The following is a 21,517-nucleotide window of genomic DNA, read 5'->3' as shown; positions in this document are numbered from 1 at the left end:
AGTAGACAAACACGTGGAGGTCCAAGATGTGCCCGTTCCTTCAAGTTTATGAGTTTATTCACAAGTTTTAAATGGCGTTAAAGACAAGACTTTTGGTGTGAAGTGGATGTCCAATAATTTTTAACGACAGTGAAACAAGTGTGTAAGCTTTAAATTGTTGGTCTAGGGGAAATATTGAGGTTTTCACACTTTTGCACACTTTCACCTCCTTTCTGTTTTTTTGGTCCTTAGATCAAAGATATATTTACCACAGGCCAGAGATTATTGCGTTGTCGCCAAACAGATACATTCTACCCAAGGGGACCGGTTCATGCCAGGCAAAAGGTTAACAACTAAGAGGAACTAGATAACACTTTAACTTTGATGGAATGCAGTGCAAGTCACTTGAATTGTATAAAGCGAATGAAACCGCAAATGGCATAAATTGCAATTGCAAGCAGGCGTATGTGGACATTGATTGGCGGGGAATTTGGTGTCATGTTTGCACACGAATGAGTCTCTCTTCATCCAGATTTTGATCGTCTCCTGCGAAGCTGGCTATAGCTCCTTAATCATACTTCAGGTGCCTGGAGACCTGTCATTAAGAAAATCGTATCTGTGCTGTTTCCACAAAATGTGATGGTGAAGCTGAAACCAATCGGCCTCTGTGAGGAGCTCTCCCCCACTGACCTGGAGCAGGCGGTGGCTGCCCTCAAAACGGCTGAGACAGTCAGTATGGAGCAACTCTATGAAGAGTTTTCTGCCAGCCGGGAGGAAATACAGAAGCCGGACAGGATACCACACAATCCACCAGTGAAAAGTGGGTGGCAGTTTTCCAAAACTGAGGGAAACCCACTCAAAAAAAAATGCAAAATGAAAAAGATGCAGCACAGAGCGAATTGAGAAACGGGGACTGTTGCAAAAGGTGCTGTGCAAAAGGACTGAAGGACAAAAGACTGCATGAATCAGTCAAGAGCCGCACTTTATACATATACACTATAGCCTTTTTACTATAAGTCGAAATGTAAAGATGAAAACCTAACTCTAGTCTTTTGTTTGGCACCTAGGGTGCCCTGAACTGCTATTGCTATTGCTGAAATGTCTACTGAATGCCTTGAGCAGTGTCAGTGTTTGAATATGTGAATGTTTCGGAGTGAATGTGGAAGAGGTTGTTTTTGTAGGCACAAGATCAGCATGTTTTGTATGGAACCGTCTAATACATAATTCCGTCTGTTTTGGTGTGTTGCGGTGACTGCGACTGGATCCCTGGTCTGTTGCGTTGACTTATGCCCGGACTCCCGGTGCTGGCCTGATAACCGGCCAGCACCCAAGGCCGGATCCTCCATAGAGGGCATCGGGCGAGTTCCCGGGGGCACCAGCCAGGGGGTGGGGGGGGCAACTTGAATTAGACAGCGATGGTTAGTAGAAAAGCCAACTGTTACCAAGGGCGTTTACGAGGATTTGAGGACATTCGGGGGTTCAGAAACTCGGCGGTGCCTGTGTAACCGGAGGGATCTCTCCTCCTCTCGTGCTCACATAAAAAGCATGCTTGCCAAGTGGTGCGAGGCAGTGCTGCTGCTTTAATCCCAGTTCCTGTAACCACGACGTTCATGCCAGGGGCGTTTCTGGGCTCCATGAACATCCGGGGCTTAGCCCAACGGGAATTTATGCTTTATTGTGCATGCACATTTTCATAATGCTTTACCTACATAAACAAAACATGGAACTTATTATAGCTTTAAATAGCTACCTGACTGCTGTGATGCTCATCCCCAAAAATCGATAGTTACATTCAAGTTATTTCAGAGTAAAATAAATACAAGTGAGACAGACCTTACATATACTGTATATATATGTCAAAAAACATTCTCGCTCATGTTGCCAAAGTCAAAATAACATAAACCAGGTAACACTTGTTTTTACTTTATATTTTTATTGCATTGAATTTAGCTAGTAAACTGATTGTTTAAAGTGTATCATAGTGTAGCTAGCTTGTGTTAATACACTCAGTTTACTAGCTAAATGCGGTTAAACTATTAAATACAGTACAAATATAAAGTTAGCAACACTAATAAATGCCATTTGTAAAATAAGTTTTATCTGTTTAATGTTATTTCGTCTTGTGACGCTCAATGAATGAGCGCGAATGTTCAAGAACCTTCATACTCATCCTTCGACGCGATCGTCCGTTGCCAGGCAAAGTTCGACGCGATCGTCCGTTGCCAGGCAGGTCTGGAATTTTCACATAGGCGGTACAATTTTCACCCCCGGTACAATTTTTGTGTGACACCTCCGCTGGTTCATGCCGATAGCAAGTTGTTCTCCATGGTCCCGCCCTTCTCATAGTGGATTGACTGGTTTGCCTGCAGTGCTCATGTTTACTGGGAGGGGGAACATGTTACTGATGCAGTCGACTGTAGCCTTCTTTTAAGATAGATGCGGTTTATTTAGGTATGAGGTTAGATGTGGTTCATTTCATGTAATGTATTATTAGGTTAGGGATGGTTGAGTTCAAGTATTAGCTTAGAGGTTTAGGTATTAGGTTAGTAAGGTTACGTGGAAGGGGTATAATGTTAGAGCTGATTTAGTTAGGTTCAAAGGTTTTACATTTATAAAGGGCATTAGGTTATAGTGAAGTTTAATTATGAGGTCTGAGTGTTAAGTTTAAGATGGCGTATTGGGTTACCAGAAGTTAAGGTATTAGGTGAAACATGGTTAATTCATAGTATTGAGTTATTCATAGTTAAAAGTAAGGTATTATTTAATAAACTAAGTGTTATTAGAAGTGCAATCGCCATCCATCAGGTATTAGTGAGTGAAATACGATGTGATCCATTTAGAGTTGACTGCTTGACACACTTGACGCCATGTCATGCAATGTCACTTATTTTCTGAATGGGAGAGGCCACAGCAAAATATAAGTCTGCCAGAATGCAACCACATCCTGGTGAGTTTCGTCTTCAAACAAAGATTTGAATCAACATTCAATTCATTCTAATCGCATCGCAAATCAAGTATTTTTTTCCCCAACAGACAAGGAGTCCAAAGAGCTATGCATTGTCTTGCTGGGGTTCAGAGGAGCAGGCAAGACCTCGTGCGGGAACAGCCTCCTGGGTGAGGCGTTGTTCAGCCTGGGGAGGACCGCCTGTTGCGCTTGGCGACGGGCTGGCGTGGCGGGGAGTCCCCTCACCGTGGTCGACACCCCTGGGTGGTGGAAGGGCGCCACCGTGGACGACACGGCCGAGCTCATCAAACAGGAGCTGGTCTGCAGCCCCTCTCGTGGTCCTTCCCCGGGACCCCCATACCACCACGCCTTCCTCCTGGTTGTCCCGTCAGATGTCCCCTTCCTGGAGGAACATAGGGTCTCGGTCAGGGAGCACATGGGGCTACTGGGCCTCGATGTGTGGAGTCACACCATTGTGGTCTTCACCCGCGCGGACCGCCGCTTCGGAGTCCTGGAAGAGTATATCAAGCAGGGGGGGGCTGCGCTTCAGTGGGTTCTCAGGAAATGCGACCATCGGTACGGCGTCCTTGACAACAAGGAGACGGCGTTTGGGGGATCCCAGGTGACGGAGCTCCTGGGAATGATTGAGGAGATGTTGGCGGGCGAGGAAGAGTCGGGCATTCGTTATGAGGTGGATAGAGGGCTTGTGGAGGAGGTGGAGGGTTTGAGGAGGGCGCGGCAGCAAGGAGCAAGGCTGAGGCTGAGGAAGGTGCAAGCAGAGAGGGAATCACGGAGAACCATGATGGGTGAGTGTTTTACCCTCCTCTTCATAGCAATGTGATGATTTTTATCACTGACATCAGTGGTGTCATTCCAATTTGATGGTCTTTTCGGGTTGCCTTTAACCCTATCTTGCGCAAGTGTCCCGTCAACCTTTTAGTTTGAGTGGAAATGCTGCCATAATAATCAATGGAAGGTGCTTCACAGCAACCTCTGTCCAAAAAACGGTACCAAAACTGCCCAGAGCTTCAATAAGTTTAGTTGAGTTTTATTTGTGCAGATAAATAAGATTGAAGTTGCAAAAAGATGAACATACACATACATAAATGCACGGGTGGGACAATTCTGATGGCGAACCCTAGTCTTCCACCAACTCACCACATTGAAATAGGATGAAGGAATGACATCATTGACTGTTTTCATGGTCCAAAGACACAGTTTGCAAAGCTTCCTGTTGAGCAGCATATATAGTGCCATGCCTCCGTGATCGAGAATGCCCCATCACACAGCGTCTTCACTGGAGCCCTGGGCTTAAAGCCTCCTTAAGATCCTTCAGCCTCCACTCTTAATAATTATAACCGATACGTTAGTAGGGGTTGAACTCATTTACGCAAACTTTTCCTTTAGCAATGACACGCCATGAGTAAACCCTTTGTCCTTTGCTTCAGGCAACCGCTCCCCTCTCGCCAAGATACGAATGGTTCTTCTAGGCCACAGAACGGCGGGTAAGAGCGCCTCGGCAGACTCCATCCTCGGCCTGAATGAGTCTGCAACACTGGTGGGGAGAACGACACGATGCCAGGTCAGACACGCCCGTCACCTGGGCCGGGAGATCAAGGTGGTGGACACTCCCGGGTGGTGGGCCAACGCCTCCGTGGAAGACACCGGCAAGCTGGTCAAAGAGGAGATGGTCTCTGGGTTGGCCTTGTGTCCTCCCGGCCCGCACGCTCTCTTGCTGGTCGTCCGAGCGGACATCGCTTTCCCTGAGCAGTTTGGCCGCTCTGTCCTGGAACACATGAGCCTGATGGGTGGTGAGGACGTGTGGAAACACACCGTGGTGTTGTTCACCAGAGGAGACTACCTCGGGGAGGACGGGAGCGGGGAGTACTTCATCGAGAGCGAGGGGGGAGCCCTCCAGCAGATCATCCAGAGATGCCATCACAGGTATCACCTGTTCAACAACAGGAACCGGGGAGACGGTGGCCAGGTGGAAGCCCTACTGGAGAAGGTGGAGGAGATGGTGGCTCTCAACGGGGGGAGATGTTATGAAAAGGCCCAAGTGTACCGAGGGATGAGAAAGCAGATCCGAGCTTCGGGGACCTTCTGGAAGAATAGAGTGCGCAAAAGGAGCAAAGCACCTTGCTTGGAAGGTATTTATATGATAGTGCTTTACTACTCTCAGAAGGGGGAAATGCAGATGCCACAGCATCAACTACTGTGTAATACATATGTAGAAATATGTCTTGAAGCACACTGACACACTCAATGCTCAACAAGTCGGTAGTTGATCTTGGCCAAATGACCTATCAGATCCACTCCTTCTCCTCAATCTGTTCCCTCTAGAGCTGACCATTCTGTTGCTTGGTCACCGAGGATCTGGGAAGAGTTCTTCAGGCAACACCCTCCTGGGAGGCGGAGGAAGAGCAGAGCACTTCCAGCCGGGGACGCTTCGCACCAACGTTCAGCGGCAGGGACAAGTGGAAGGACGGCGCGTCACGTCGATCGACACCCCCGGCTGGCACATGTTCAGACCCCCGGGCGAGGCCAACCACCCCCCCGAAGAGGCCGCTGTCCGACGAGGGCTCACAGAAGGGCTCTCGCTGGGTCCGCATTGCATCCTGGTGTGCCTGCGCGCAGACGTGACGTACGGCGACGATTCTTACCGTGCGGCAGAGAGGCACCTGCTCCCCCTGCTGGACGGATACTGGAACCGCACGCTGGTGTTGGTGACTCACGGGGAGTGCCTGGCAGGCAGGGCCGCGGAGCAGTACATCCAGGGAGCAGGACAGGGTCTCTGGGCCCTGCTGGAAAAATGCTCCAACAGGTATCACGTCTTATGCAACAAGAGCAAGGACGGCACCCAAGTTAGGGAGCTGCTGCTGAAGATCGAGGAGATGCTGGCGGGAAACTGCTTGGAAAAAAGGCAATAGATGTCATTTATCTAGATACCACATTGGTTAGTTCCCCTAGATGTTCAAATAGTTCATTGGTGGTTGAACTCTCTGGCATCTTTGGGGGAAAACATGAAAAATAATTTAAGATGCACACTGAATGCAACCTGGATGGGGAAAGTTTAGGTGAATAAGGTCTGTAAGAGGTTGCTCTTGAGTTTTTTGCTCGACATGCTGCTGTTCATTCAGTAGGCTACTGATTAGAGAAATGGTTGACCAAAAGAGTTGGGGAGGGCTTTCTCCATGGATATTTTGAACCTCTACTCATTGGTCTCGACCTTTACACCAAGATGGAACAGCCTGTCTCACGTAGCAAGATTAGAGGTATTTCATATGTGTGCCGCGTTTAGGGTGTTCGACTCCCAGAGGAAGGGGGCGGGGTTCAATCACCAATGACCAATACCTGCTCATTAACGACATGTATCTTAATTAATTGTATTGCCCTTTGGTTCAAAGCGTCTGCTAAATGACTCAATCGTTAATAACTAACGTGTATACTAGTTAGTTATTAACGTGTATACTATACATTTGCAATGCAAAATAATAAGAAAAACTCCCTTGAAATCAGCAAGGAAGAAATCTTGAGAATAAATGTGTTTTACTCTGCAACATAAAGGTGATATAGAAGCTTAACATACATACATATGTTTCTATACAATTACTAAATTATATAAATAAATAAACGGGGAACATAAAGAGACCACCCGAAAAGCAAAATTGTATTGCTTTCGCTTATAGAGTAAGGTTTAAAATCCACAAATTGGTGTGTTATTTAGAAAAACCAAACAGCATAATGCATGATGTCAGAAGGCAATAAACACATTGATTCCGATGGTTTAATGGTTTTGTGCTATTCTTTTAATAATGGTTGTCATTGGTATTCCTATATAGCATTTGCGCTTTATACTGCTATTTATACTTCATGTGGGGCTAGAGCCTTCTTTCAAATAAAAGAGACCCCAAGTCTTCCTTTTTTACTTAAATGATGTTTAAACACTTCATAAAACTTTTGATCAGGATTAATTTGTTATGAATATCTTACAATTAATAACCTTTGTAATGGATTTGTTTCTTGCAGAAGCAAAGCAAATACAAACTTCCGGTTTTCCCCACAAAAAGATGTCAGCCTAGTCCTTCGGAAAGAAGAAGAAATATATCATTCCTGAGTCACTACACAATCATCGTTTTTATTGAAAGAACATTATCAGTTGCATAAAATAACACATAACATAGCAGCTAAAATGACTAACGTTACATATACATTGAATTCAATGCATTCCTCTGCCACCAGAGGGCGGGAAAGCGATCCGAGAGAAGTCCTCCAGCGTCACCGTCGTGACGTTACCGGAAGAGATCCGTAGGAAACCGGAAGATAACAGCGAGCTGTCAAAAAGCAGAAACGCAGACGTAGCGTAGCTTTTTCTTTTTAAAAATATTTAACAGTAATGACTTTGCTTTGAAAGCAGACAGAAAACTTACGTGTTTACCATGGTTCTCAGAGAATTTTAAGTCGTTTGAAAGACAAAAGAGATATCGAGTCCCCGACGTTTCTCTGGTTGGAGTGCTGAAACAAGGTAGCTACCGCCACTAGCCTGGAGCTACAGTCCTCTACACCGGAGCTGTCCTCCAGAGCAGCACTAGCCTGGAGGTACAGTCCTCCACACTGGTACAGTCCTCCATACTGGAGCTGTCCTCCGAAATGCACTGGCATGGAGGTACAGTCCTCCAGACTGGAGCTGTCCTCCGACCAGCACTAGCCTGGAGGTCCAGCGATACCTCCGAGCAGCCATAGCCTGGAGGTCCAGCTATACCTCCGAGCAGCAATAGCCTGGAGGTCCAGCCGTACCCCTGAGCAGCACTAGCCTGGACGTCCCGCTGTACCTCTGAGCCCACCCCACCAGGAATGGGTGTCAGGCACTGGGTTCTGACAGAGCATTGCACATGACCTCATGCTAAATTATTACAATGGTAGATCATTGTGTTTTCAAAACTAGCAAAACTTTTGATCCAAGCAGTTGCTTGGTTCATCAGCAACATGGACAGATCGGACGTTATCAAACGTCAACGTTAGCGTTTACATTTTACAACTTTTTCAATGTTTTTGACACCTTATTCACGTCACTGGATGTTTTGTTGGTTGTGTTCTTTTTAAAACACACCTTTGTCTTATGCATCGTAATTATGGTATTAATAATAATCGTATGCCCTTTTTATTCTTTCATAACTAGGATCACTTTTGCTGGAATTATGTCACATGTTGCATCACATGTCACATGTCTTTCTCAATGATGATGATGATGATGATGACGGCGCCTCCTCCTGCTATCAGTGCAGGCTGCTTCTCACTTCCTGCATAGAACGTGTGTCTTGTGTTCTCCACTGATCCCCACAGGTGTGAATGACCGACGTTGTGTCGCCCACGGCCCTCAGCGAAGTCCAGCTCCGGCTCCTCTGCCACGATGACATAGAGAGCGTCAAGTTGCTCTGCGGCGATTGGTTCCCAATCGAGTCAGTAAACCCAATTTGTCTTTGCGTGTCTGTTGCTGCAGGTTTCAGCCAAACACCCTGACTATTGAAACTGACACTCGCCATTACTCCTCCACAGTAGAAGTTTGTTGACAAATCTTACATAAGGTCACAGGTCAAACCTTGCAGTTCCCCTGAGGCTGCTAGTTTAAGGCCCGTCACTGTGGTCTCTGTTAAACGCCAGCTATCTTGAATGGTGAATAGAGTGATTACAGCTAGGTTGGCTGCCACACATTTGATTTCCCAGGTCAAGTCTTAGTATGAGTTACTTCACAATATCAGTTAAGCAAGTCTGTGTATATGGTTATACAGCCCTATAAATGGTAACCCTCTGACCGACTAACCCTCTGCTGTTGTAACTTCGGCAGATACCCAGACTCATGGTACCAGGACATTACCTCCAACAAAAAGTTCTTCTCCCTAGCTGCCACCTTCAAAGGAGGCATCGTGGGAATGATAGTGGCCGAGATCAAAGGCCGGACGAAAGTACACAAAGAGGTAACGTATTCATCCAATTGAATCACACAATGTGCTCTGCTTTACTCTGTTTGCATTGTTCAAAGTCACTGTTGCTGCAACTGTCACTAAATAGTTGCAGCAAATGTCCCAATAGGATGTTATATACAGTGAACATTATTTATCCCTATTCATCGATCATTATTTGTCACCAGAAAGGTTATTAAACTCAGAAAACCCATAAGGATACATTTGTGATTCCGTTTTCTACTCTGCTGCTGCAACTACTGACTTATGCAAGGGAGGGAAACATGGCACAAAATGGTGACATTAAACTGAAGCGCTAGCATATGAGAATAGAGGACAGATGGGCCAGTGGAGAGCTGAGGAAAGATAGAGTGGGTGATCTCTAGTGTAAAATAAATATAAATATATATAAGTGTTTCATTTGTGACCAAATGATAATGGAAGCAGGATAGTTATACTGTTTCTATGGGGATGTGACAAATATAATATTGGGAGGTGATGCATTCCCACACCACATCCTTCAAATGCACTACTGGTTGCATTTTAAAACGGTTTGAAGTGGTTAAGTGTTGCTGTTGACTGACTGCAGATGTGTGTGTGTGCATGTTTTTGATAGGATGGAGACATCCTGGCTTCCAGTTTCCCTGTGGACACACAGGTGGCCTACATACTCAGCCTGGGGGTGGTCAAGGAGTTCAGGAAACACGGCATAGGTACTGTTCACACACACAGACACAGACACAGACACACACACACACACACACACACACACACACACACACACACACACACACACACACACACACACACACACACACACACACACAGCTGTTTCTCGATTTCTCTTTCCCTTTTCCTTGGTGGTTCATATCTATTCAATTCAATTTGTTGAATTTATCGTGTTTCAAATAAATCCATGTCAAAGTGGATAAACCATGCTTCATTATTTCCAGGTGGCGCTAGTCATTAGTGAAGTAGTACATTTATTGTGGGAACAAATCCAGAAACATGGTCACATTGATTACATTGACAAGGTAAAAGTAGTACTTAGCATCTTATCTTATCTTAGCTGTCTTTGTTGTACACGGGCCATGGGTGAATCTAGTGAGTGTTGGTGCTTGACACTTGCTCTAGGAACATTCTTACTTTACTGACAGTGATATATTGTTGTCTTCTGACAAATGTTTTTTATGTAAGTCACTTTTGATAAAACCGTCTGCTAAATTCCCTAAATGTCAATTTAGCAAGTATTTATTAGGTTATAGCCTAATGTCCTATCTAGCAACGTGGCACATTGATAGTATTACATTTGTTATTCGATATCTGATACATTGTTGGTTGTCAAGGTGACAGACCTCACATGAAACTCTGTTTGCCCACATAGAGTTTCATGTGGGCCCTCATGTAATGTATTAACATATAGAACTACGTAAGTGATTGCTATCTTAATGGTTTCCTCTTCTAGTTTGGCACACCAGCTCTGGCTAATCCATAACTAAACAGCACTGTTATCAGCAACCATGAACTAACAACATGGAGAATCAAGTTCTCACGTTACTTTATCTTCAAATGAATATAGTTGCTTCATATAGTGAGTGGCGTAATACTGAAAGCATGATACATTCAAGTGATAAAAACAGTGTTGATCTGTTTTTCCTGAATAACAAGATCATTATCGAAGAGCTCCGAGAAAGTTTTTTGTGGGAAAAGATTTCTGCGTAATTTATCTAGATAGTCGAGATTATATCTTAGAATTCTCAGAAAGGTTTTAATGAAATAAAAGATCACCCCTTTTCTCTGATGAACGAGATACCTCAGAATCCTGCGAGATGCTCTCACCTTCATGCAGTTTATCGGCCTCCCCTCCAGCAGTTTTGTAGTAGAATGTGGTCAATATAGTAAGGCCAGGTCGACCCCTGTCCGTTCATATTCATGGTAACAGATACCATAAAGTATTATTGTGTGAAAATAGTCGTTCATGTTGATTTCTTTTGCCGAATGTTACGTCGTTTTAAATGTTCCTGTCACAAGGAATTGTGGGACGGCATTATCTCCTCATGGAAGAAATCCTTGCATGAACGGATTTGTGGATAGATAATTTCGTATAAGCATTTTAAGAACACTTCACGCACTCAAAGTCCTCAAAGACTGTTCTCCTACAGCAGTTTATATATATATATAAAACAAACGTTAATTTTGCATCCAGTTATTTGGGATGCTGTGTTGATGTATAACAGACGCTGCATCATAATATTGGTTTTATTTACTCTATCAAGCTCTGCACATCCATTTGAAATGATCACTTCTGAAGTTCTGAGTGCTTCTGCAGAAAGCGGCAGAACTCCTCGCCTTTCTGTTTTTTTTAAAGGTTGTTGATTCGGATTCTCACGAATGCACACACTGATTTACAAACACTTTAGTTCATTCCTGTTTTGCATCCTTTAGGAAAATGTCCTGTACTAACAAGCGTTTATGAGTCTGAACCGGCACATTCGTGTGAAATGTACGTGCGCACAATAGAAAGATTAGAGATAAATATGCAAACGTTCATTGTCGGATCTGCCGTTCTATTCAAATTAGGCCTCCCTTCTTCCCTGAGGTATCCTTTGTCTAATTTGGTTTGGAAGATGAGACTGTTTGCTGCTCCATTTTACACAGGATATGTGTTGTTTTTAGAGTTTTAATTCACCCCGTCAGCTGAATCCTGATATAGCACTATCCCTGGCTGCTATCACATCTTAACTCGGAACACAACGCTATGACCTGATACATTACAGCTGCCTTCTCTACTCTGTTTTCTCTCTCTCTCATGCACACACACACACACACACACACACACACACACACAAGACCTACGCACACACAAACAAAAGACACACACACACACACACCACTACATACGCACAAAATATGCAATATTTTGTTACATATGGGTACTGCTGCTCTGGAGGTTTTTTTAGAAACTCCAGTTGGTGTTGTATTGCCCAGTGCAGTAGGTCATAGCTTGGCCGTGAGTGCTGATAGCAAAATGCCACTGTTTGGCCGTGGCTATGCCCTACTTACTCCTTCTCGTAACCTTTGTGTGTCAACGTATGTTGCGCACCGAGTAATAGCCATGTGGACTCCCATGTATGATTAGACAAACGACTTAACCATTGCGGTTCTGTTATGAGCATCATCCTGTTCACCTCCCTTCAGGGTTGAGCCAGAAAGTATCCCAGTCAACAGGTCTTAATTGGGGGTGAACCATTAAGGCTTAGTCCTCATCGCTTGCTGCATTTCCTCCCCTCTATCTCTCATACCTTATCTATCTCACTGTATCATAAAGCATTAAAAAAAAAGATGCAAAAGAAAATCTTTCAAATAAAATCAATAAAAAGTCTTTGTTCCTCGGCTCGCCCCAGGCTCCCTGCTGCTGGACAGCTTGAAGGAGCACATCTCCACCACCGCGCTGGACCACTGCAAGGCGGTGTACCTGCACGTGCTCACCACCAACGCCAACGCCATCCACTTCTACGAGAACCGCGACTTCCGGCAGCACCACTACCTGCCCTACTACTACTCCATCCGCGGCGTGCTGAAGGACGGCTTCACCTACGTCCTCTACATCAACGGCGGACACCCGCCCTGGACAATTTTATATCCTTCTGGTGGGACGGAGGCCCGGAGGTTCTGGTGCCGGACTCCTCCTGGGTTCAGAACCCCTTCTGGGCTCAGGGCTCGGTGATCATCCAGCCCCTGATGCTGACACCCAGACGGAGTTCTTGTCATGCCGGGGCACAGCGATCCGGCCTTAGACCTGATTCACAGTCCTTTGTTTAGTGTGTCAATGGTGCTTTATCCCTTTCTTTTCACACAATCAGACAAAACAAACGGAAAGAAAAGCCTGTGCTTGCTCATCATTGCGCAAGCACAGATATTGCCATATTATGAAGCAGGAGTAGATGATTAGTAGATAGAGTCAACGTACATGGGTTGGATTAACGTACGCTATATACGTACAAGTTATAAATTCTATATATTTGTGAACGTTAGTACCATGTCAAAGGGAATTAAAGCTGGCTATGGATTATTCATGAAAAGGAAAGTGCGGACGCCCTTTCTAGGGTTTGCAAAATATAATTTAAAAAGATTGCATAACCCTTTAGTGTAGCACTGAGATTCTAGGAGAGACCTGAAATAGGTGCATGCCTTTTAACCAGGGCTTTACATATCAGCCATTTGAGTTCGGCTTTTAGTTGGATACAAATATTGACATCTAATGATAGGGTTAGGGTTAGGTATATGTCAATGTACCTTGTGGGTCAATGTGTCGAGGGTTGTTGGTTCCTTAACCTCCCCACCACTGACTACATCCACCACATCGGCTCCACCCTGGCCAGCCTGAGCCCGTGCTCCATCCCCCAGCGCCTCTACCGCCAGGCCCAGGCCCTGCTGCGCTCGCTGCTGCCCTGGTCCAACCTGGCCTCCAAGACAGGCATCCAGTACAGCCGCACCATGTGACCGCCGCCGCGCAGGGTGAGGCTCCGTGCACTCTGTTTACCCTAGCGACGGTTGTCAGGGTGCTAGGGAGAGAGGCCGACGGTAGAGGCCGCTGTCGCTGCGGGTTTGACTTGGATGCGCTCTTTGACGTCGTTCTGGTCTACTGAAGCCACATGATTCTTCCACTGCTTCGTCCTCCATTGAGTTTCTTGTTTTCAACTTATTACTAGTTTAGTGACGCACACAACGCAGACTTTACCCCAATGCCCTTTGTTTGGTATTCGTTTTTTGCAGTGTTCTCTGTATGTGTGTGTTTGTGTCGTTGCCCTAACCCCTCCTGTGATGGAATGGGTTGACTAACGATCACCTTCTTTTGTCTCTCCCCCCCCCCACCTCGTTCTCAGGACAGCAGTCTCGTACCAGGAGACCTCGTTGGGAGTCTCCCCTGGATACACACACCTGCATCCCCATCATCATCACCACACCACACACACACACACACACTCACACTCAAGCTGAGAACCTGAGACTGGCAGGTTCAGCCCTGCCTTTCTTCCTGAGCGAACCTTCTACCTGTCCGTCACGTTCACCGGGAATGTGTATTTGATTTGTACATCACTTATTATTTGATATGTACATATATATATATTTATTCATCTAAATATATATAAATATATCATGTCTAAATGTATATATATTCTTTGCCATGAGGAGTCCGACTTTGCTCTCTGTTTGGGCTCCTTAAGTGTCTGCTCTGAGTGGACAGCTGGGGTGTCTCTTCATTTCAAAGGGATCACAAGAAAGCTAGTGTGACGGAACGGCTCTTAAACACGGCCCGCGGACCATGCACTGTCCTGGAGTGGGCCCCGGACAAAGGCCACTAGACCAAGGGTCATCACAGCCCCTCTCACAGCAGGGCGACCATGTTGTGTCTGAGAGGGACATGCTCCCTCTTGAGAGGATCACCCACTGGCGGTGTGTAGGTGGGATATACGTTCCCAGGCACGCAGGTGCGCCCGGCCCATCAGAACAACTACTATCGCCTTCCTCTCCTCGCCCTCGGCTGTGTTCAGTCCTCAAACCCTGAACCTAACGTACACAGAGCAAGCTTTTGTTATACAGTCATGATTGAGGCTTCTTCCCCCCCCCACCCCCACCCAGGTTTAAGTTCAAGCCTTTTTAAAATCTTGCCTAAAAATGCCGCACGGGAAGCCTTTTTATTTATTCTTTTAGAGATAGTGACGGCAGGCCTATAGGCTGACGTGTGTGTGTGTTGGGCGCGTACATGTGTGCGTCGCGTGTGTGTTTGAATGCATGCGCCTGTGTACGTCGCGCGTGTGTGTGTTTGTATGCGCGTGAGTGCATGCGTGCGTGCCTGCGTGTGTGTGTGTGTGTGTGTGTGTGTGCGTACGTGTGTGCGTGCGTACGTGTGTATGTGATCGGTCGCCGCTGTGCTGATCTGCCTGACCTACTCTCCTTCAGACCTACCGACTCGGCCTGACTCGCGACAGCTCTCTCGGCCGCGGACGGCCCGGGTCGACCCAGGGGACCCTGTGGTGGGTGAGCTGCTCTCGCTGGGACGCCCAACCCTCTGACGTTCTGGGCGCTTAGCTGGGCGTGGGAGTGGGAACACACCTCTCCCTAACCTCTTGTCCCCCACTGCTCTGTACGTTGTTCACTGCAGACAGGCCTAATGATGGGGGGCCACAGAGAGGTGCTTTGGGTTCAGAAGTGTTTTTATAAACCCTGTAAATAATAATGTTGATAGTAGATACTTTAAGATATATTAAGACTTTTTTTTTAGATATTGGTTTTCTTTTGACAACTTGTTTAGCGTCGAGCCCACAAATCCTTCATTTGGTCCGAGATGATAAAAGCGAAGTTTCTGTCACGGAAAGATATGTTGGGATTTTCATACGTTTTCTTTTTATTATGATGGATATGGTTGTTTGATGACCATGCACTCCCAAGAGAGGACCTCATTTTGTCTATATTTAATTGTGGACTATGTGAGCGATGAACAATGTGATACAAATAAATTATTCCAATATCAGAATTCTAGCTTTGATCTTTTCCATTATTGACACTTTATTTTGAATCACTTTGAACACTTTAGATTAATAATTCATCATCCATTAGTCCTATAGATTATTTGAGGAATAGATACCGCCCTCTGCTGTCTGTTTAAAATGCAATTTGCCATAACATGCTGTTAAAAAACGCTGCACTGATTGATGGTGTTCAGACTAAAAATGACGAGTTAATTGTTTAATCAATTAAGACTGCAATCATGCCGAGTAGCTGGGAAAGAAAATCTGTTGGATGACTTCCTTGTCCGACTTCATATGCGATAGTTGTATGACTTCATTGTCCGACATCATATGGTAGTGGTAGGACTACCTGGCCCGGATTCTTCGTAAAGGTTGCCCGGTGGAAAAACCCTTACGTCAACCAAGTAGTGGACCACGCCCATGAGGCTGTCCGCGTCAGCCAGACAGAGCCGAGTACGGTGTGATCGCCTCTGCTGCTACTCTTTTGATGCTGTTGTGGTGTCGTCATTTCAAGCCCATATCAACACCGTAACAGACGAACTACTACAACAACTACTGACCGTTAAGGACTTAACCCCTCTTTTCCCCAAACGCGAAAATATAGCCCGCAAACTTCAGAAAAGGTGAGCGATGCGCTGTAAACCTAAACGCCTCTGCAGAAAATTGATTCACGAACCTTGTCCGAAAAGGTGCACATTTTTACGTGCGTGTTGTGAATTGAATATTGCATTATATGTTATGATTGACTGCATCAAACTAGAGCAGTTATGTTTCTTCTAAACATCAGCTTTTATATACATTGTGTGTGTTTGTGTGTGCGCGTGTATCTTGAATGAGAGAATACAGAAAACATAGAAGCAACAGTGTGTCCCGCTCAAATCGTGCACTTTGGACTTTGTGTGTAGTGGGAAAACTGAGTTTTGTGTTCTTCTCCTTTCGAAACGGTGATTTCCTTGAGAGCGCATTGCCCTCCTCCCATTCCGGGAGCGACCCCATGGGAACGCGCCACGACGTCGCTCGTGCCAATGGGGTCCGAAATGTGCGAATATGAATCTACATCCGAGATATTAAGGTTGCACTGTAAGAGACGATACAAAGAGACAAATTGTGAAAAGGGTTGCAGAGAAACACTGAGATTTCAGTTCCTTAAAAGATCAGATGCGTTATGGTCCTTTGGGAGGGTCTGTGACCTAAACCATGATATCCGTCTGAGTTGAAAACACGACACGTGTGAAGCGATTACACGTCGTGTACAGGAGGGTCTCACGTGACGTCATCCTAGTCTTTAAATTGAGAATTCACTGGTGTTTGGGTTACTAGGTTACACTATACATTGTGTTGAAGAAGTACCTCGTCTGTCTTGATGGAACTCCAAATTGCATGATTGAAACCATATAGGGGTGTGGTTTAGCCAATAATACTCTCCATGCCAACTTTGAAATACATTTGGGCAGTGAACCATGCCTCGTTTATCTTTTGGCAGACACCAGATGTGTGATAGATGAAGCCCAGGATAATTTACTTTGTTAAGACATCAAAGCTTAACATCTTTAGCAATCTGTATTAAAGCAAAGGAAACCGATTTAAAAATCAAAGATTTATTCACAGGCAGCCATTAGAAATGACAGCCATTGCAGTTGATCAGTAGCCGCCCTTTCCAGACTCTCCAGCAACTGGCCATCCTTTACCGTTGCCCATTCCATTAGTGGAGTCCGACATGTCAGCGGAGCCGACCGTCGGCTCTCCGGGGTTGTATCTGGTCAGGAAGAAGGCCTGTCTGCCTTGCTGGTAGCGGGACCTGGAACTGAAGTGGTAGACGGGTTCCAGGTCAGAGACGTCACTCAACACGGGCTCCTCCTCCTCAGTGTCCTCTTCAGGGGTCTCCTCGTCCATGGAGGTGTAATGCTTCTCAGGGTAGCCTTCAGGAACAGGGTAGTAAGCGTCATCACTACCAGAGTCCATACCGCCGTTCTTGGCCCAGCCAGAGTCCCCAGCATCCATGTTGGAGCCATCGTTTGAGTGGACCCCGCTGTCAGCGTTTGAGTCGCCGTTATGCTGGGAGCAGGTTGAAGGCGCTTCCGCATTGTGGTGCTGCGGTGCTCGGCCACAGGCCGAAACCGAGGCGTCTTGACCAACAGGATAAGCAGAGCCAGGACTGTGGTAGTCACTCCATTCTGGGGAAGGATTGTTTGAGCCAAAACCTAGTGGGAGACAACATTAACCCACTAATGAGGCTTTTACCTATACTGCCCATTGCTTCGCAACAGGTCACTTGAGAAAAAGTCAACAAAAGCAAGTAAAGTTGTACCTTTATCCACTGGTAGTGATATTACACACCCAAAGAGAAACAACATCCAAGTTGACCTGAGAACAAGAGTAACTTGTAAGTCAGGTGGTTTCCTAATGAAGTTCAGTTTCTATACATTCAAGTTTCAATAGAAGACATTACCTCAAAGAGACGGCACAAGGACTATCCATGTTGTTTCTTTGGCCGGTGTTGCTGGGTTTTGCTCTACAAACAGATTGTCAAGGCTCTGCAAAGTGATATCTCCCAGAAACAACAGCGGTTCTTTTAAAGGGTGGTTCAATCAGGTTCAATTGATTACTGATGCACCACACCTGTTGAGCTTCATCAGCTGAACTCCCTCAGCAGCCACCTTGACTGCTACCAATCATTATTAGCTTCTTTAGCCCTCTCTGATCCATTGTGTACAATAACATTTATTAGGTACATGCTATTATGAACAGGCAGGGGTAGGACACCTAGCCCAAGGATGCCTACAGCCTGGTACACTGCTTACATTGAGGGGAATAGCCCTGAACCTTTTCTGCTGGGGCACAAGTATCAACCTTAAGTGTGTCATTTTCCTTGATGCCGATTAAACATTTGTTGTTCCTGTCGGGGACATGACTTGGGTCTTCTGTTAGGGGATTAAAGACCAACTGTTACCTGAGTATTTACCTGAAATTAGCTAAAGGCCATTATGCCTGATCTCTCAGAACATGCTGTCAATATCCAGTCGGAAAGACCTCTCTGCATGAAACTGAAGGATTTAATTTCTCATTTAAAATGCAAGCCATTTGTTGAAATGTCAGTTCCTGTACGCTAGTGTATGAGGGCCTATTGTCCTGCGTTGGTGTTGTCTCTGTAACTGCGATGTGAGCGTATGATTGGAGCGTGAAACCCTGAGTGATTCTGCTTTCTTGGCAAGAAGGTCACTCCTGGGAAAGGGATTTTAATCTCGATTGGTCTCATCTGGTTTGATAAAGGTTATGAGGCACTTTAACATGTGCGACTCAAAGCTTTCAACAGGTTAAATTGCTTTCAGTTTTGTGTGTGTGTGTGTGTGTGTGTGTGTGTGTGTGTGTGTGTGTGTGTGTGTGTGTGTGTGTGTGTGTGTGTGTGTGTGTGTGTGTGTGTGACAGCATAGTGTAACACAGCTATCACATCTCAGGTAGACCCATGTCGTATGTCATCATAACTTCAAATTGAGCACTGTTGTGCTCACAACAGTAACGTATCCATCACACACAGACACACACACACACACACACACACACACACACACACACACACACACACACACACACACACACACACACACACACACACACACATCAGACACATTCCCCTCTGTGGGCCAACAGTAATCGCACAGCAGCAGTTTTATTGGTGCTATCTGATAGGCCGGCTGGCTGTGGAGGCCCTGGGATGTTGTTGTGCAATACGAGCTGGTTTGCGTCCCCAGTGACGGCCGGCTCCAGGCAATAAGGCAGTCAGAGTGGGGGGGGGGGGGGGGGGGGCAGTCAGAGTGGAGGACAAGGAGCAGGGGTGGGGGGAAGATGAGGAGTTAAAAGATAATGGGCCACGGTTAAGTGGTGAAATCCATCTCCGGTTATGGTTATGGACATTCAAAGTAACGACGGGTGAAACCGATTTCCCCGTGCCGACGAATCTGCAGAGAGAGGTGATCAATGTTGGGGTCAGAGCGAATGTAATCGTAACGCTGATTGTGATTCACTCGTTATTCCAGCGCGGTTAGAGATAGAGAAGAGTTAGGAGGGAGGCGATTAAAGAGGGATGAAAATGGAACAAAACCGAAGATGGCAATTCATTTTGTTTACATTCAAGGAGATGAATAGCCATGGTTTTCAGAGATGTCTCAGAAATGGTGAAGTGGAGGGACCATTGTGTGTGTGTGTGTGTGTGTGTGTGTGTGTGTGTGTGTGTGTGTGTGTGTGTGTGTGTGTGTGTGTGTGTGTGTGTGTGTGTGTGTGTGTGTGTGAGACGTCTTTGACCGCATTGACAAAGACATTTTCTGGGGGAAACACTGAATTCACCAATTTATTTTCTGTATCAGAGAGTCAGAGAGTGAGAGAGTGCTTTCATTAGGATGATTCTAGGTCTGACAATTGACACCATGGAAACCCACCACAGCAGAATATCAGCTTATCGTTTGGTGTTCCCCTCATCCTAAGCTCCCTGGTTGCTGTTGACGATTAGTAAATCAAACCATTTCAATGCACAATTGAAGTTCCTTCTTGTTGTTGTCGTCCTTCAGTTCATCAGGATTAGAAGATCTTCATCCAGTATGATCATCTATGATCACCATGTATCAACGTTTGTTATGTGATGGATATCAGGTGTGCACTAAAGCTGAATCAAATTCCATACACTCAGTTTCTAGAGTAAAGTTTGAAGTACCATGAAGGCTGTCAGGTTATTTGGCTCATTTCCGAAAGACAAATCATTGAACGCACATTAAGGGAGCAATAGAGTCCATGACAATACTGACCAAAATCACCAACAGCACTGGTTCAAATGCGGTCTAAATCCCAGGCTTCCCTCCATCCACCTCGTTTCTACAGCCTGCTGCAGAGGGACTAAACCAACACATACAACCGCGGAGATCATGTTTGGTAATAAATCTCTGCTGTTACACTGCAGGCTACGCTATTATGAGGCGTCAAATTACACTGTGTTAGAATATGGCATGAGCAATCTTCCACTGAACTCGCGGGTGTCGAGCAGGTGAGGTTCAGGAGACTGGGTCTCAGGGCATGCCGGCATCGACAGGTCTAGATGTGTCTCTGCCCTCCTCTCACCTGCCTCGTCTCTGACCGCTGGACCTGGTTTCATAGATAGACACTTTATTGATCCCTTGGGATCAATAAATATCATGTCAATATCATGGTAAAGCGTGGCAGAAATGCACAGAAAGAGGATGATCTTTTTATCCATTAATCTACATGAATTGTTCATAGATGAAAACTACGCAGAAAAATCGCTTAGAAAAAGTGCATCAGGTTTTTATAAAAATAATAGTCACTTTTTCTCCATCCTTAATATTGGGTAAAGTGCTAATTAGTGCAAATGCAAATTGATCCTTTAACTGATCTTCGGTGAGAAATATGACCTCTTATGGCATAAAACTTATCTCTTGTCTCAGGATAGATTGGGTGGGGGATGCTGTTTATTTTTATGTGGCTGCAATAAACAGTGTCAACAGAGACAAGCCTCTATCATTACCTTTTTATTTTCTCTCTCTCTGTCTCTCTCTCTCTCTCTCTCTCTCTCTCTCTCTCTCTCTCTCTCTCTCTCTCTCTCTCTCTCTCTCTCTCTCTCTCTCTCTCTTTTCCCCTCCCTCCCTTATCCTTACAAAAGAATGCTTTCCGCGGCATCACACAAGCACAATAAAACCTGCTGTCTCTTTAGCTTGCTGGCCTGCCTCTGTGACGCAAAGTTATCCAAAATGGGTCGGCCCTCCGAAAACAAGGTCAAAATCTGCCCTCACACACAGTAGAAACCACCGGTTTCCTGTGCGTATAGTGTTTTGTTCAGACATTGGTCCCTGCTTGTTCTGTTTCACTTTGAATACAAACTCCACCAGCCCTCATGAGACTAAAGTTTAGCTACATTCCCAATTAGCTTTCCTGTGAAAGTGCCGATAAAGCCCTGGTTTCAATCTATTGGAATCATTAGTGGTAACAAGATTCCCTGTTTCTCCCGCAATGGGTGTACTAAAGCTTCTGTTTGAATGTTGCCATGATAAGTCATTTATCTCAAGCCGTGTTTGTGCTCCAATGGCTTTTCCCCTGTT

The 21,517-nt window shown here is 45.6% G+C and overlaps 4 protein-coding genes across 7 annotated transcripts in view; 3 read left to right on the top strand and 1 right to left on the bottom strand.

Annotated features, from left to right (window-relative positions):
* The first annotated feature begins 618 nt into the window (after positions 1-618).
* Positions 619-6,675, top strand: LOC115557273 (GTPase IMAP family member 8-like). Its single transcript, XM_030374964.1, has 4 exons — positions 619-799; positions 3,013-3,729; positions 4,372-5,073; positions 5,267-6,675. Exons 1-4 carry the CDS (start codon positions 619-621, stop codon positions 5,851-5,853), a joined length of 2,187 nt encoding a protein of 728 aa, XP_030230824.1. The 3' UTR covers positions 5,854-6,675.
* Positions 6,676-7,239: 564 nt separating this feature from the next.
* naa60 (N-alpha-acetyltransferase 60, NatF catalytic subunit) lies at positions 7,240-15,426 on the top strand. Of its 4 annotated transcripts, none has more exons than XM_030345361.1 (7): positions 7,240-7,448; positions 8,267-8,382; positions 8,769-8,898; positions 9,500-9,596; positions 12,288-12,522; positions 13,230-13,401; positions 13,770-15,426. In XM_030345361.1, exons 2-6 carry the CDS (start codon positions 8,273-8,275, stop codon positions 13,384-13,386), a joined length of 729 nt encoding a protein of 242 aa, XP_030201221.1. In that variant the 5' UTR covers positions 7,240-7,448; positions 8,267-8,272; the 3' UTR covers positions 13,387-13,401; positions 13,770-15,426. The 4 variants fall into 4 exon arrangements, with proteins under 4 accessions (XP_030201221.1, XP_030201192.1, XP_030201203.1 ...); XM_030345332.1 differs by having other exon boundaries at positions 13,227-13,401; XM_030345343.1 differs by having other exon boundaries at positions 7,240-7,522; positions 13,227-13,401.
* Positions 15,427-15,758: 332 nt separating this feature from the next.
* Positions 15,759-21,517, top strand: part of carhsp1 (calcium regulated heat stable protein 1) — a 17,313-nt gene continuing 11,554 nt past the window's right edge. The window contains exon 1 of the mRNA XM_030349976.1: positions 15,759-16,039. The gene's annotated coding sequence lies outside the window, so the exon portion shown is untranslated. The remainder of the gene's footprint in view (positions 16,040-21,517) is intronic.
* Positions 16,995-17,973, bottom strand: LOC115538318 (uncharacterized). The gene is made up of 3 exons (XM_030349975.1): positions 17,866-17,973; positions 17,725-17,780; positions 16,995-17,617 (listed from the first exon to the last, which is right to left on the bottom strand). The coding sequence occupies exons 1-3, from the start codon at positions 17,892-17,894 to the stop codon at positions 17,058-17,060; spliced, it is 645 nt and encodes a 214-aa protein (XP_030205835.1). The 5' UTR covers positions 17,895-17,973; the 3' UTR covers positions 16,995-17,057.

This window comes from Gadus morhua, chromosome 2, assembly GCF_902167405.1.
Source record: "Gadus morhua chromosome 2, gadMor3.0, whole genome shotgun sequence".
Classification (NCBI taxonomy): Eukaryota; Metazoa; Chordata; class Actinopteri; order Gadiformes; family Gadidae; genus Gadus; species Gadus morhua.
The sequence above is the reverse complement of the archived record's forward strand: the minus strand, read 5'-3'. Positions and strand labels throughout refer to the sequence as shown.

Coding starts and splice junctions, on each gene's coding strand:
- LOC115557273 (XM_030374964.1), top strand. CDS start 619: ATGGTGAAGCTGAAACCAATCGGCCTCTGTGAGGAGCTCTCCCCCACT. Junction 800..3,012: donor ACACAATCCACCAGTGAAAA/GTGGGTGGCAGT, acceptor TTTCCCCAACAG/ACAAGGAGTCCAAAGAGCTA. Junction 5,074..5,266: donor CAAAGCACCTTGCTTGGAAG/GTATTTATATGA, acceptor TGTTCCCTCTAG/AGCTGACCATTCTGTTGCTT.
- naa60 (XM_030345332.1), top strand. CDS start 8,273: ATGACCGACGTTGTGTCGCCCACGGCCCTCAGCGAAGTCCAGCTCCGG. Junction 8,899..9,499: donor GGACGAAAGTACACAAAGAG/GTAACGTATTCA, acceptor TGTTTTTGATAG/GATGGAGACATCCTGGCTTC. Junction 12,523..13,226: donor CACCCGCCCTGGACAATTTT/ATATCCTTCTGG, acceptor TAACCTCCCCAC/CACTGACTACATCCACCACA.
- LOC115538318 (XM_030349975.1), bottom strand. CDS start 17,894: ATGGATAGTCCTTGTGCCGTCTCTTTGAG. Junction 17,781..17,865: donor CCTTGTGCCGTCTCTTTGAG/GTAATGTCTTCT, acceptor TCTTGTTCTCAG/GTCAACTTGGATGTTGTTTC. Junction 17,618..17,724: donor ATCACTACCAGTGGATAAAG/GTACAACTTTAC, acceptor GTCTCCCACTAG/GTTTTGGCTCAAACAATCCT.